Consider the following 14,781-nt stretch of genomic DNA (forward strand, 5'->3'; position numbering starts at 1 on the left):
CAGGGGGTGAGCTCCAGTGCACGCCGCTGCCTGTGCGGTGTTCAGGCCTCCCCGAGTCCTGTCCCTGAGATGACGTGTCTCCTCCTCCCCCCCATCCCCACCCCCCATGTGGAAGTGAGGGGATGGGCACCCCAGAAGGCACGGAAAGTGAATGCTGTGGCCTGGCGGGTTACTCTCCGAGGTCCTTCCCCCTGGTGCGGGAGGCGTCTGCGGCTTCTGTACCCACAGCCAGGCTAGGGCACGGCTCTGCTTGCTCACAGTGTCCCTCTGGGACCCCACAGCCAGACAGGACCAGGGAAGCGCTGGCCAGATGGAGGGCGTGCAGGGCAGGCCTCTGCCTCAGCCAGCCTTCGCTGCCTCGGGCCCCTCCGGGCCTCGGTCGATGCTCCGTGCAATGGGACCGAGCCCGCTGTCCCCCCCAGGCCCGTGGGATCCAGGGCGCATGCTCTGCAGCCCCTGCCCAGAGGGTGGGCTGCCCAGGAAGTTTTGCCAGTGAAAGGGGGCCCCTCCAGCTGGGAGGGGGGCCTTAGCCTGTTCCCTGCCTGGCGGTGCTGGAGTGGGGGCTGGGGGAGGAGGAGTGGTGAGGGCTGAGAAACCGGGTCGGGCAGGGGCGGAGCTGGTGCCCAGGTGGCCCCCCGGGGAGGACTGGCAGCGCACCGAGCTGCCCCGCCGAGTGCTGTGACGCTGACTGCTGCCCTCCCCTCGGCCCAGGCCTGAGCACGAGCGATGCTGAAGATGATGACCTTCCAAGGCCTGCCCGGGGCAGAGGCCCTTGACTTCCTGGGGAGCCCCCTCAGGTTTCGGACGGCGTCGGAGGCGGAGTCCGAGGCCTCCATGTCCGAGGCCTCCTCGGAGGACCTGGTGCCACCCCCGGAGGCCCCGGAGCGGGATGAGGCGGAGACTTCCAAGAAGAAGTCCAAAGGCCTGGCCACCGTGTTCGGCCTCTTCACCAAAGGGAAGAAGAAGAAAGGCGCGGCCGGCTCCGTGGAGCCCGCCCGCAAGCCTGACGCCACGCCGGGGCCTGCGGACCCGCTGCCCACAGGTAGGCTGGGCCCGGGGGTGCGGGGCCGTGTCGGGCCGGGCTCACGGTCCAGGGGAGCGGGCGGCATGGTGGGCACGGACGCCTCTCCCCTCCTGGCTCCCCTGCGCCCTGCCCAATGTGGGCGGGGAGCCTGGACGCGGCCTGGGGTGAGCGCGCTGACGCCGGCCCCCGCCCGCAGTGGAGGAGCTGAAGGCGGCCCTGGAGCGCGGGCAGCTGGAGGCGGCGGCGCCGCTGATGCGGCTGGAGCGGGAGCTGCGGGCGGCGGCGGCGGCGGGCGGCACGGCCGAGGCGGAGCTGGTGCGGCGGCAGAGCAAGGTGGAGGCGCTGTTCGCGCTGCTGCGCGACCAGGTGCTGGGCCCGCTGCGCCGGCCGCTGGACGCCCAGCCCGAGCCCGGGCGGCTGCGGCGCGCGCTGGCCGTGCTGGCCGAGCAGGAGCGCGAGGACCGGCGCGCGGCCGCCGAGCCCGGGCCCCCCGCGCTGGCGCCCACGCGGCCGCGGCGCTGGCTGCAGCTGTGGCGGCACGAAGTGGCCCGCGAGGCCGAGGAGCGGCTGGGCCGGCCGCCCGCCGCCGCCCAGGGCCTGTCGGAGGCCGAGCGCGCCTTCCTGGCCATGGGCCGCACCATGCGGGAGGACCTGCAGGCCGTGGCGCAGCGCCTGAAGCCGCTCTTCCCCGCCGAGTTCCGCGTCGTGGCCACCTACGCCGAGGCCTACCACGCGCACTTCGCGGCCCAGGTGGCGGCCATGGCGCAGTTCGAGCTGTGCCCGCGCGACACCTACATGCTGCTGCTCTGGGTGCAAAGCCTCTACCCCAAGTGAGTGCTGGCCTGGCCCGGAGGCGCCCGGGCGGGTGGGGGGGGGTAGGGGGTGGAGGGGGGGTGGGGAGGGGGGGGGGGGGGGGGGGAGGGGGGGCGGGGGGGTGGAGTGGGGGGCGGAGGGGGTGGAGGTGGGGGGGAGAGGGGGTGGAGGTGAGGGGAGAGGGGGAGGTGGGGGGGAGAGGGGGTAGAGGTGTGGGGGGGAGAGGGGGTGGAGGTGGGGGCGGAGGGGGTGGAGGCGGGGGACAGAGGGGGTGGAGGTGGGGGAGAGAGGGGGTGGAGGTGGGGGGGAGAGGGGGAGGAGGTGGGGGGGTGGGGGCCAAGGGGGAGGAGAGGGGGGATGGCCGGAGGAGGCGTTCCTGTGGGTGGGGCCCTGGTCCGTGGGGCGGGGCCCCCGTGGGCGGAGCCAGGATGAAGCTCAGGCCTGCTGGGGTCTGCTTTGCACCTGGAACCATTCATTCCAGGGCCTCACTCGGGGAAACTGGGGCAGTTGGGGCAACTAGGGTGCAGAGAAAGGCAGAGAAATACATTTTATTATTTCAGAGTGGAAGGGAGAGGGAGGAGAAACATGAATAATGAGAAATCTGATTGGCTGCCTCCTGCAGGCCCCACACGGGATCGATGTGGGCTGACCAGGAATCGAACCGTGACCTCCTGGCTCACAGGTCAATGCTCAAGCACTGAGCCACGCCGGCCGGGCCAAGAACTTCATTCATTCATGAACTGGGCGAGGGGTGGGGCAGACGATGGCCATCCAGAGCTGGAAGGGCTGTGGCCCCTGCCAGGGCCTGGGGGAGCCCAAGGCAGGGCCCTAGCCTGGCCTGGTCAGTCCGGGAAGTGGGCTGAGGAGGTGCCCGTAGGGTCTGCCGGGAGCAGGAGCCAACGTCCTGAGCAGGGACAGCCCCCAGGCCCACAGGAGGAAGCGGAGGGGCCGGGGAGAAGGCGGGGGGAGGGTGGTGCTCTTGGCAAGGGGTCACCCCCCTGGGCCTGAGCTGAGCCGGGAGGCATTCTGGGAGCTGGCTGAGCTTGTCCCCGCTTGGATTTATGGACAGGTTATGGGGCCCCCGGAAGCACGGAGAGCAGGGCTGGGCTGGGGGCCTCCTGGCCCTTTGGACGCCCCTGGGAGCCACAGCTGAGCTGAGCTCTGGCCAAGGGGCTGGAGCCATGGGGCGGAGGCTGGCGGTGAGGCGGAGGGGGCCTGGCAGCCGTGTGTCCAGCGTCAGGTGTCCGGGTTACCCAGAGGCCGTGGGTCTCAGCACCAGCTGGGTGGGGAGAGAGCGAGTGTGGTGGTGCCCAGCACAAAGCCAGGGGTGCCTTGCCCAGCCCCAAGTGGAAGGCCTGGGGAGCCTGGAGGGCGGAGCCTGAGCAGCCGTGAGGGCCTCGGGGGCCACCTGGGTGGCCGGGGGCTCCGATGGTGCTGCTGGGTCAGCGGGTCCAGAGGAAGGGCCCAGTGGGTGGTGGGTGAGAAGTCAGCAGGGCACAGGGAGGCGGCACAGGCAGGCGGCACAGGCAGGCACTGCGGCCTGACTCACCAGGAAGCGCTGGGCACGCACACCTCTGCCAGGCAGGCAGCCTTCCTGTCCCGGTGACTGGGGCCTTTGGCCGGGCCCACAGGGTCGACAGCAGGAAACGGAGCCGGCTGGGCTGGAGCCCTGAGGAGGCGAGGAGGCTTTGTGTGGCAGGAGTGCAGGCAGCACAGGGACATGGCGTCCGGCTGCCAGGGGCAGAGAGGCCGCCCCTGAGCCTCTCGCAGACAAAGGCTGAGGAAGTGCCAGGGTGGGGCCGTCCCTGGGGGCACGGACCCCGCAGAGCGCCGAGAGGGTGAGGGAGCTGCCTCCAAGGCCCTGTGAGCAGCCCTTCCTGCTTGGCGGCCGGCCTCTGCGGGCAGCACGGGTGGCCGGAGGGAGGGGGCCCAGGCTGGGGTGCAGGGGAGTGAGAGGGAGGGCAGGTGGGAGGGGTGGCAGGTCCAGGCTGCTGCTGGTGAGAGCGGGTAGCTGTGTCAGAGGGGAGATGGGGTTTGATTTGCAGGAGGCGGCCAGCAGGTTCTGCCTGCCGGTGGACAGGGCAGAGGCAGGAGCCTGGGAGGGGGCTGTGGCAGTGAGCTGGGGAGAGAAGGGGTGGCTGGGCTGGGTGGCTGGAGGCTGATGGAGGCAGGGGTGGCGATGTTTTGGAGCCTGAGTGGATGAGAGAGTAAAAGGCATGGTGATGCTGAAACCAGTTTGACTCAGTGGTAGAGCGTCGGTCTGCGGACTGAAAGGTCCCGGGTTTGATTCCGGTCAGGGGCATGTATGTTGGGTAGGGGGTGTGCAAGAGGCAGCTGGTCGATGTTTCTTTCTCATCGACATTTCTAGCTCTCTATCTCTCTCCCTTCTTCTCTGTAAAAAATCAATAAAATATATTTAAAAAAAAAACACGGTGATGCCAAGGCTTTTTCCCGGAACAGGAGAGGGTCCATCATCGAGACGCAGAGGCCGGTGGGTCATGGGGGCACACGGTGGCGCTCGGGGCAGGGGAGAGCAGGCGGGGAGGTGCTCTCAGCTCAGGATGGAGCTGGGCGGGGGGCTGTCTCCTCCCGCCAGCCCCCTCTGCCCTCAGTGGCATCATCAACAGCTCCTCGCTGGCAGGTGAGCTGCAGCGGCTCAACCTGGGCAGCCTCCTGCCCCCCAAGCAGATCCGGCTGCTGGAGGCCACGTTCCTGTCCAACGAGGTGGTGAGTCCGTGAGGCGCCAGCGCCGGGCCGGGCCGGGAGGGGCAGGAAGGAAGCGGGCGGACGGGGCACCGGGAACCTGGCAGGGCTCCCCGGGGGCAGGGCTCATGGGTTCCTGCCGACCTTGACCTGACTCGCCCCTGCCCCCAGACCAGCGTGAAGGAGCTGATGAGCCGAGCCCTGGACCTGGAGTCGCAGCGCTGGGCCCGGGATGTGGCCCCCCAGAGGCTGAACGGCCACTGCCACAGCGAGCTGGCCATCGACATCATCCAGGTGGCACAGCCCGCCCGCGCCCGCAGCCCGCCGTCCATCCCTGACAGCACACGTGCCGCCTCCGAGCCCGCCCCGTTCTCAGCGTGCCCCCCCCCGCCCCCCCAGCCCTGGTCCAGCTGGGCCCCTGCTCAGCTTACCCGCTCCCTGCAGATCATCTCCCAGGGCGAGGCCAAGGCCGAGAGCATCACGCTGGACCTGGGCAAGCAGATCAAGAGCATGCTGCTGGCGGAGCTGGCTGCGTTTCTGAGGAGGTGGGTGTGTGCAGGCATGCCCAGAGGGCCCGCAGCCTCCGCCCTGTGCTCGGCTGGGGTCCAGGCTAGATTGGTGCCCCTAAGGTGTCTGTCCTTCTGGGCAGGAGCCCTCTCCCCCTGCCCTGGGCCCCGAGGCCCCCATCCTACTGGCACAGCTCCCAGCAGAGCACCCTCAGCTGCAAGGGGGTGCCCCTGAAGGACCGAGACCCTGGGCTCCCCTTCAGTGACAGCCTAGTCTCCACCCCCAACTCCTGGCTGCCTCCCTCCCACTTTTTTTTTTTTTTTTTTTTTTTTTTTGGTTCCCAAGTTTTATTCAAGAACTCATACAAAATTTGCCAGATAAATGAGCTTTAATCCTCATCTTCCTCCTCCTCTTCATCCTGGTTTATCTGGAAGTAACACAATTTGTAACTCTTTGCTGTTAGCAACTACGCGCAACCAGTCCTATAGGTTATTCTTCCCCAGATATTTTTTGGTGAGATATTTCAAATACCTTTTGGAAAAAGGCACCTCAAACATTATTAGTGATCTTACTCTTGCTTCTTTCAATGGTTACAACCCCTCCACCGAGATTCTTAGCTTTTCCGTTCACTTTGATTCTCTCCTGAAGAAACTGCTCAAAGTTGGCAGCATCCATGATTCCATCTTCTGCGGGGTGGGTGCATCCAGCAGAAACTTCAGAACCTGCTTCTTTTTTTTTTTACCCCTTTGCCACGAGCTTTTTCACGGGAGCCATGGCAGCCGTGGAGGCAGAAACCTCCCCACTTCTGAGGACCCCTCCGTTTACCCATGGCCCCCTCCAGTCTCCCAGAGCTCGGTGGCCCCCTGCCCGGGAGCTGGGCAGGACCTTGGGGTGCGGGGCCCAGCCGCCGCCCTAAGCCGAGGGGCCACCCTGGGAGAGGCGCTGCTCCTGTCCGGTGTTTGTGCTGGTCCCGCCAGCGCCCCTTCCTGTCTCATCAGCTACCAGCGGGCCTTTGATGACTTTCTGGAGAGGTGCAAACAGCTGAGAAATTACAGGGCCAATGTCATGGCCAACATCAACAATTGCCTGACCTTCTGGTGAGAGGGTGAGGGCGGCGAGGCCGGGAGGCCGGGCGGGGTGGGAGCAGAGCACCAGCCTGCCTGCTGGAGGGAAGGGCTGCTGGGAGGCAGAGGAGAGTGCGGAGGGGGGGTGAGGTGAGGGGGGCGGGGGGAGCGAGGCCACAGCGGCTTAAGCACAGCCGCGGAGTGAGCGAGGAAGGCTGTGGACGTGAGCGGCCTGCCCCGCGGGAACGCTCGTGGGGGCTCGCCTCGGGCACAGGTCCGCGGTGATTGTGTCCTTGGAACATCGGGCAGTGATTCTGCCCATTGAGCAGCTCCCGCACCTCAGTCAGGAAGAGGATGTGGGGCGGGGGCGTGCAGGGATGAGCAGACTGGGCCTGCCCGGGGGTTATAATGGGGTGACTTGGACTGCGGGTTCCAGAGGGAGGAGGCGGTTAGGAAGACTGGCCTCGGGCTCACGGGCTCTGGTTTGGGCCGTGGGCCAGCAGGGCCGGGTGACCTCCCGCCCCGTCCTCCAGGATCTCCATAGAGAAGTGGCAGGCGCCTCCGGACCCCCTGCGCCCCCTGAATGAACTCAAGAGCCACGGCTTTGACACCCTGCTCCAGGGCCTGTTCTCGGACCTGAAGGTAGCTTGCCCGCCCGGGGCCACCGGGGGGTGGCCCGCCAGGGGGTGGGCGAGTGGCAGGGGCCAGGCTGCCACGTGGGAGGCACGGTGTGGGGCTGGGTGTGGAGAGGCTGGTGAGCCCTCGCCCTCGCCCTCATCTCCACCATGTTGGCTGGGGCTCGGCCTCAGAGGGGCCTCCCAGGGCTGGGAGGACACAGGAAAACTTCAGCGGCCCCCCTAGTCCCCAAGTTTGCACACTCCCCCCAGTCCCCCCGCCCCGCCTGTCCCCACCTGTCCCCATGCCGAACTCCAGCGGTGATGCTCAGAGCCTCTGGCAGCCGCCGCCATGCCATGTCCGCCGGCCAAGAAGCCCCCAGAAAGGCCTTGTTCCTTAGCAGAGGGCTCGGGTCCCCAGAGAGGAGCAGGAGGGGCCCCTGCCCACCCGCCGTGTTCCCAGCGACAGGGCGGGAGGCCATGGGTGGCCAGCTGGCGGTGAGGCCGCACTGTGACCCGGGTGACTTGGCACCAGTCAGGCGCGAGCCTTGTTTACACAGGAATTTATTTATTTAGGTCGGAGAGGGGGGTGGGGGGGAAAGCCTCCGCAGGCAGACTGCGCTGCAGGAGCCCCAGCGGGCATCCTGGGGGAGGGTACACACACCCCCTTCCACTCCCTACCGGTGACCTGAGTCCCACCCTGGGTCCCGCCAACTCTCGGGTCCCCTGGCCCCCGGGCCACCCTGCGTGTCAGTGTGCGTGTGAGCGTGTGTGCGTGTGAGCGTGTGAGCGGCTGGCAGCCTTCCCTGCAGGGCGGGCAGACATCCTGCCTTCCTCCCGGCACAGCCGCTGTTCAAGAGGCTCACGCAGACCCGCTGGGCGGCCGTGGCGCAGACTCTGGAGGAAGTCGTGTCCGTCGTGGAGGCCCGGCTGCCCGAGTTCTCGAGTTCTCGGAACTGCCGGAGTGTTTCCAGGAGCTGCGCTCCCGCGGGGCGGGGGGTGGGAGCTGGTCCGGCGGCCACGCAGCCGGCACGCAGCTAATAGGCCTGCGCGCCACGTGGCACGCCCACAGGCATGCACGCACTCCTTGGCCCTGACGTCCGTGCTCCCTGAACTCCGGCCCGGGGCTGCCGGCTCTGCAGGGAGAGCGTGGCTCCTTGGGGAGGGCTCATGGCCCTGCCTCTGCCCCTGGTCCACGTGCACCTGGTGAAGGAGTACATCGTGCGGCTCAGCAAGCGGCGCCTGGTCCTCAAGACCGCGGAGCAGCAGCAGCAACTGGCCGGGCAGGTCCTGGCCAACGCCAACCTCATCGAGCGCTTCTGCACTCAGCACGTAAGCACTGACCCCCCAAATACCCCTTCCATCCCCTCACATACCCCCCCCAATGGGCTGCCCTTGCCCCCTGGGCCTCTCCAAGCTCAGTGCTCTGGCCTGGCCCCCGCTGGGCCCGGGGCACTTCTGGAGCCGGGCAGCTCCCTCCAACCAGGCCTGTGCCCGCAGGGCTCCCCGGCCACCTGGCTGCAGCCCGCCCTCTCGACGCTCGCCGAGATCATCCGCCTGCAGGACCCCAGTGCCATCAAGATCGAGGTGGCCACTTACGCCACCCTGTACCCTGACTTCAGGTGAGACAGGCGGTGTCACAGGACCTGGGCAGTCAGTATGGCCCTGCCAGTCCCGGCTGCAGCCAAGCCCCTCTGGGGCGGGCCCTCCAGTACCGGCCACGCAACGCAGTCCTGGCTGTGGACTTCGCTGAGGCCGGGACTGGGCCGGCTCCCGGGCGAGGTCTTACAGTGGCTCATCCCTACCAGGCTGACGCTTTCCTTTTTGTCGTTAAACATATATTTGTACTGACTTCAGAGAGGAAGGGGGAGAGAGAGAGAGAGACGCACACAGAAGCATTACTGATGGGAGAGAATCACTGAGCAGCTGCCTCCTGCATGCCCCCTCCTGGGGATCAAGCCCACAACCTGGACACATGCCCCTGTTCCAGAGTGGAGGCTGTCTGAGGATCTTATGAGCAAGGAAATGGGATTTTGGGCTGAGTCCTCCGACATGGAAGAGGAAGTTTGAAGGGGCCCTGAGTTGGATTGCTGTCTCAGTCTAGTGCAGCCCCTGGCTCACCCACTGCACTCATCCACCTAGCCACCCGCCTACCCACACATGCACCCATTTATTCACCTACCCACCCATCCAAGCAGCATCTCCCCATCTCATCTAACTGCCCAGCAGGCTATCTCGCTGTCTACTCACCCATCATCCACATCTAGCCATCTAGCCATCCAGTCATCTACATATCCACCACCTATCCATTCATGCATCCATCCATCATCCATCCAACTCTGCATCTCTCCATTCACTTACCCACCCATCCACCCCTCAGCCATCCACCCACTCACTCATCCATCCTTCCATCTATCCATCCATCTATCCATTCACTTACCCATCCACTCCTCACCCACTCACTCACTCATCCATCCATCCTTACATCCATCCATCCATCCATCCATCCACTCACTCATCCATCCTTCCATCTATCCATCCATCCATCCATTCACTTACCCACCCATCCACCCCTCAGCCATCCATCCACTCACTCATTCATCCTTCCTTCCATCCATCCATCCATCCATTCATCCTTCCTTCCATCCATCCATTCACTTACCCATCCATCCACTCACTCATTCATCCTTTCTTCCTTCCTTCCATCCATCCATCCATCCATCCATCAATCCATCTATCCATTCATTCATCCATTTATCCACTCACTCTTTCATCCATACATTCACCCACCTATTCATCCATCCTTCCATCCACCCACCATCCCTCCCACAGTTACCAGTGGTCCTAGGTGCCAGGCTCTGCGCTAGGTACCAGGATGCAATGATGTGCAAGACGGAGCAGGCCTCAGCCCTCCCTCAGGTGGCTTACAGCCCGCTGAGGGCTCACAGCAGAGGAACACGCATGCAAGTTGTACAGATGATGTGACCGGCAGGAGGTGCTGACTGAAGGGTGGGAAAGCCTCTTTGGGGAGGTGACATTGTAGCTGAGGCTTAAAGCTGAAAGCTGTCACCTCGGAGCGGTGGAGGAGACTCCAGCAGGGACAGCCGGTGAAAGGCCTGAGGAGGCAGGAGCTGGGTGCCCATGGGGGCCTGGCGGCCATGCTGTTGGGCTCAGTGGGAGGAAGAGGCGGAGCTGCTTGGCGCTGTGGCTCAGGCTGGGAGGCTGGAGAGGGGAGGGTGTGAGCAGGGGCGTAGGTGACCTGCTGGACTGATGGGACTTCCTCCTGCCAGCAAAGACCACCTGAGCGCCATCCTGGCCATCAAGGGGAACCTGTCAGTGAGGTCAAGGCCATCCGGAGCATCCTGGACATCCACACGGGGGTCTACGAGTCGCCCAAGTCACTGTTTTCACTTATAAAGGTTGGTTAGCTTTTCCTGTGGACGGACCTGCTGGTGAGCCCGTGAGCTTCGGACACACCCCACTTGGAGCTAGTCACCCCACTTTGTTTCCAGCCCTCCCCTGCCTCAGGCCTGCTGCTGCTGCTGCTGCCCGTCCCTGGCCCTGGGGCAGACCCAGGGTAGTTGGACCGGACGGTTCCTTACCAGCTGGAGGCCACTCCTGAGAAGTGGCCATTGATCGTCATGCACTAAAGGGGGCAGGTGGCCAGGGGTCAGCGGCCTGGGTCACCTCCTCTCCGGGGCCTCCCCGTCCGCCTCAGAGCTGCCCTCGTGGCCGGGGCTGAGTGCCTGGGGCCGGGGCCGAGCCTTACCTGCCTGCCCCTTCCCCAGGGCTGCGCCCAGCTGCTCACAGGTCTGGAATGGAAGCAGCTGGGAGGGGAGGAGGGAAGGAGCTCTTACCGGCCTGGAAAGGGGTGGGCAGTCACTGACAGGCTGGGCAGAGCCCGCATCAGAGCCCCTCCAGGCTGCCCCCACCCCCACCCCCCACCCCTGCAGCTCATACCGACCCCCCTCTGCTGGCATTGTCCGCAGACACCCCCTGCCCAGAAGGGGCCTCCTGGGTCTTCTAGGGTTCAGCCTGCCCCCCAGCAGGCCCAGCCCAGGGGTGCCTTCCTGGGTCCGCCACCTGGAAGTCCGGCTGAGTCCGGGCTGGGAGAGCTTGACCTCTGACCCCTCTGCACCTATGCTAGTTCCTCACTGCTGCTATAACGAATTTCCACAAACTGAGCTTAAGACGAGACTAGCTTCTCAGTTCTGGGGAGTCAGAGTTCTAGTGTGGGTCTGGCGGGCCGAAGGCGCGGGCCGGTCCCGGGCCCTGCTGCAGCTCCAGGGGAGGGTTCCCAGCCTCCTGCAGTGCTCAGAGGCCGCCTTCCCTGAGGGCGCTCCAGGCTGGAGCCTTGCACCCAGGGTGCTTCCCTCCTGCCTCCCGCTTCCGCTCGCTGGGAGCCGGCGGTTACCTGTGGCCCATCCGCTCTCTCCGAAGGCCAGCCGGTTGGCAACCTGATTTCACACACCACCCCCCGTCCCCCCCAGCCTCACGTGGTCCCAGGTTCCAGAGGTTAGGGCGTGGGCATCTTTGGGGGCCCACAGTTTTGCCCACTGCGGCCTCCGTTCATCCCCTGCCCTGGAGAACACCTGGTCCTGCCCAGGAAGACAGGTTCAGTCCCCTCCCCCCGGCTCTGCCCGCCCCACAGCCCTCGGCAGACTCGGGTGAGGGATGGCCTGTGGGCACCGTCCGGGCACTTGGCCAGGAGCCAGCGTGAACGCGGGGCGCGGAGCCTGTACGTGTGGGATTGCTGCGGATGTTGTGGATGTCTGGGTAGCACAGCCTCTGTATTGCCGGGTGTCCTCTGTACGGTCTGTCGATCACATAAAGCTCACTTCGGAAGCGCCTGCAGTGATTTCTTTGGGGTCCGGGCAGCCCGTGCTCCGGCTCCGTGTCGGCCCGCAGTGTCCTTCCCCTCTCCTGAGGAGGATGGGGGGATGGCCGGGGGGGGGGTTAGGACGCCGGACAGTCACTTCCCCTCCGCGCACGGGGCTCAGGGGGAGCACGGGGCTCAGGGGGAGCACGGGGCTCAGGGGGAGCACGAGGCTCAGAGGGAGCACGGGGCTCAGGGGGAGCACGGGGCTCAGGGGGAGCACAGGGCTCAGGGGGAGCACGGGGCTCAGGGGGAGCACGAGGCTCAGAGGGAGCACGAGGCTCAGGGGGAGCACGGGGCTCGGGGAGCACGGGGCTCAGAGGGAGCACGGGGCTCAGGGAGAGCACGGGGCTCAGGGGGAGCACAGGGCTCAGAGGGAGCACGAGGCTCAGAGGGAACACGGGGCTCGGGGAGCAGGGGGCTCAGGGGGAGCACGGGGCTCGGGGAACACGGGGCTCAGAGGGAGCACGGGGCTCAGAGGGAACACGGGGCTCAGGGGGAGCACGGGGCTCAGAGGGAGCACGGGGCTCAGGGGGAGCACGAGGCTCAGATGGAGCACAGGGCTCAGGGGGAGCACGAGGCTCAGGGGGAGCACGGGGCTCAGAGGGGGGGACGGGGCTCAGGGGGAGCACGGGGCTCAGGGGGAGCACGGGGCTCAGGGGAGCACGAGGCTCAGGGGGAGCACGGGGCTCAGGGGGAGCACGGGGCTCAGAGGGAGCACGGGGCTCAGAGGGAGCACCCCCGGGGCTCAGGGGGAGCACGGGGCTCAGGGGGAGCACGGGGCTCAGGGGGAGCACGGGGCTCGGGGGGAGCACGGGGCTCAGGGGGAGCACGGGGCTCGGGGGGGGGACGGCCTCCTGTCCCCTGGCCGACCTGAGGAGCAGCGCCCTGGACAAGCCCCGCTCGCCGGGAGCGCGTGAGCCTGCGCAGCGGAGCCAGCGGACACCCGGGCTTCGCAGCCAAGAAGTGAGGCTCACTGGGGAGCTGGTGGTGCCTCGCCCTGGGGCGCGGTGCTCATGCTGGGGGACCATGGGGATGGGTGGCCTCGAGGGCCACAGAGGTGTTGGGGCCCATGTCGCCGGGCATCACATGTTCTGACTTCCCGGGAGGCAGTTGGTGGGTCATCGTGGAACAGAAGCAAAACTGAGGCTGATGTCCTAAACGCTGCCTCTGTCACCGGCCCGAGGCTGGGCCACGAAGTCCAGAGCCTCCTGGCCCTGGGGGCGTGACGATTAAGCAAGAGAGGGGTCGGGCGCGTCAGGGAGGCCCGTGGGATCCAAGGAAGAAACATCAGAAGAGCGGGCAGGTGAAGAGCTCTCCCACCGGGCCAGGACCCGGGCGAGGAAGGGGTGCCTGGCATCCGTTCCACAGAGAGGGGGCGAGGGCACCACCTTTGGGGTCTGGGACCAGCTGGGACGCCCCGGCTCAGGGTCAGAGGGAGCTGGAGGGGAGGGCGGCCTTTCCGGTGAGTTCCACCTGTGGGGCCCGCAGGATGGGACAGAGCCCACAGCGCAGCAGGGATGGGGGAGAGCCAGCAGCACCAGAAGACCCTCACGGGGGCTCCGAGGTGCGGGCCCGTCCATGTGGCGCCTGTGCGTGGTCCTGGGCTGTCAGGGCCCCTGGGGCTGCGGTCCCTGCCCTCGGTCTTCCCACAGAGTGGGGACAGGAAGGGGGCGGCACACTGACCCTATGGTACCTCTGGGCACAGATGGGGAGAGCCAGGACCAGGGGGACATTTTGTTTTTGAAATGAAACAGCCACATTTTTGTTAAAGTTTTTTTTCTGTTTTTTTCTTAATGTAAGATTTTTATATTTAGAATTGGGCAGCTGGGATCATTTTTGTTGGCAGCCTCCAAAGCATCACAGTCAGGGGCCAGTCGAACATACGCCTGCTTCTCGCCATCAGGCCTGATCAGGGCGTTGGCCTTGGTCACATAACAAAAGTATTTTTATTGATGTCAGACAGGAAGAGAGAGGGAGAGGGGGTGAGAAAGATAGAAACATCAATGATGAGAGTCACCGATTGGCTGCGTCCTGCACGCCCCACCCTGGGGATCAAGCCTGCAACCCAGGCCTGTGCCCTGACCGGGAATTGAACCGTTGACCTCCTGGTTCTTAGGGCAACGCTCACCCACTGAGCCACGCCGGCCAGGCCTGAGCCACGTAGTAAACCTGGCAAGCTCAGTGGCAGCCTTACAAACCCGGAGACCCTCAGCACCACACAGGACGGCCTGGACTAAACTTCCCGACTGCACGCGGGCTGTGGCAGGTGGTCATGTCCTCGGCCAGCGTCTCTGGACAAAGGTCAGTGTGTCCCTCCCCGGAGTGTGGCCTCTGAGATAGCCTTAGGAATGTCCCAGTCTCCCTCCCTCGCCGCCTCCCCCAGAGCAGGGATCACGGACGCCTCAGGCCCTTGTTCCCAGAATACACCTCCACGTGCTGGGCGGTTCGCGGATGGAAAACATGTTGTCTCACTCCCTGCTGTACTTCTTACCCCACCCCAGAGGGTCCCTGTGCCGCCTCCCACCTCCCTCATCTCGCCTCGGACGTCAGTGACCCTCCTGATGGGACACAGCTGCAGAGCCTTCTCCGGAGCATCTGCTCAGCCCGCTGAGAGGCTGCTTCCTGGCAGTTGTCAGTTTGGCTCAGATAAACGCACAAAAGTTCTTACAGTTTCTTACGTCGACATGTTGTTGTTAATCCCCACCCAAGGATATTTTCCATTGATTTTTTAAAATATATTTTATTGATTTTTTAGAGAGGAAAGCAGAGAGATAGAGAGCCAGAAACGTCGATGAGAGAGAAACATCAACCAGCCACCTCCTGCACATCCCCTACCGGGGATGTGCCCGCAGCCAACGTACATGCCCTTGACCGGAATCGAACCCAGGCAGGACCTTTTAGTCTGCAGACCGACACTCTGCCACTGAGCCAAACCGGTTTCAGCGAATTTTTTTTTTTTTTTTTTTTTTTTGAGTGGAAGGGGAGGGAGAGAGAAACACCGAGATGAGAGAGACAGCGATGGGTTGCCTTCCTGCACGAGCTGTGATCAGGGCCGAGAACCTGCAGCCGAGGCAGGTGCCTTGACTGAAATCGAACCCCAGACCCTTCAGTCCTTGGGCTGACGCTCAGCCAAACCAGCCAGGGCTGCCTCAACCTTTTATTAGTTATTTATTGTTA

General features: G+C 65.0%; 1 protein-coding gene and 1 pseudogene across 1 annotated transcript; one reads left to right on the top strand and one right to left on the bottom strand.

Annotated features, from left to right (window-relative positions):
* The first annotated feature begins 645 nt into the window (after positions 1-645).
* On the top strand, positions 646-10,560 carry TNFAIP2 (TNF alpha induced protein 2). The gene is given in 12 exon segments (XM_036429018.2): positions 646-1,042; positions 1,221-1,854; positions 4,450-4,564; positions 4,712-4,834; positions 4,985-5,085; positions 6,046-6,144; positions 6,645-6,753; positions 7,572-7,689; positions 7,891-8,057; positions 8,226-8,347; positions 10,016-10,056; positions 10,059-10,560. Coding segments are annotated over 12 exon segments (2,040 nt in total). The 5' UTR covers positions 646-726; the 3' UTR covers positions 10,154-10,560.
* LOC118714097 lies at positions 5,213-6,003 on the bottom strand (annotated as a pseudogene).
* Positions 10,561-14,781: the final 4,221 nt, after the last annotated feature.

This window comes from Pipistrellus kuhlii, unplaced genomic scaffold (assembly GCF_014108245.1).
Source record: "Pipistrellus kuhlii isolate mPipKuh1 unplaced genomic scaffold, mPipKuh1.p scaffold_m20_p_97, whole genome shotgun sequence".
NCBI lineage: Eukaryota > Metazoa > Chordata > Mammalia > Chiroptera > Vespertilionidae > Pipistrellus > Pipistrellus kuhlii.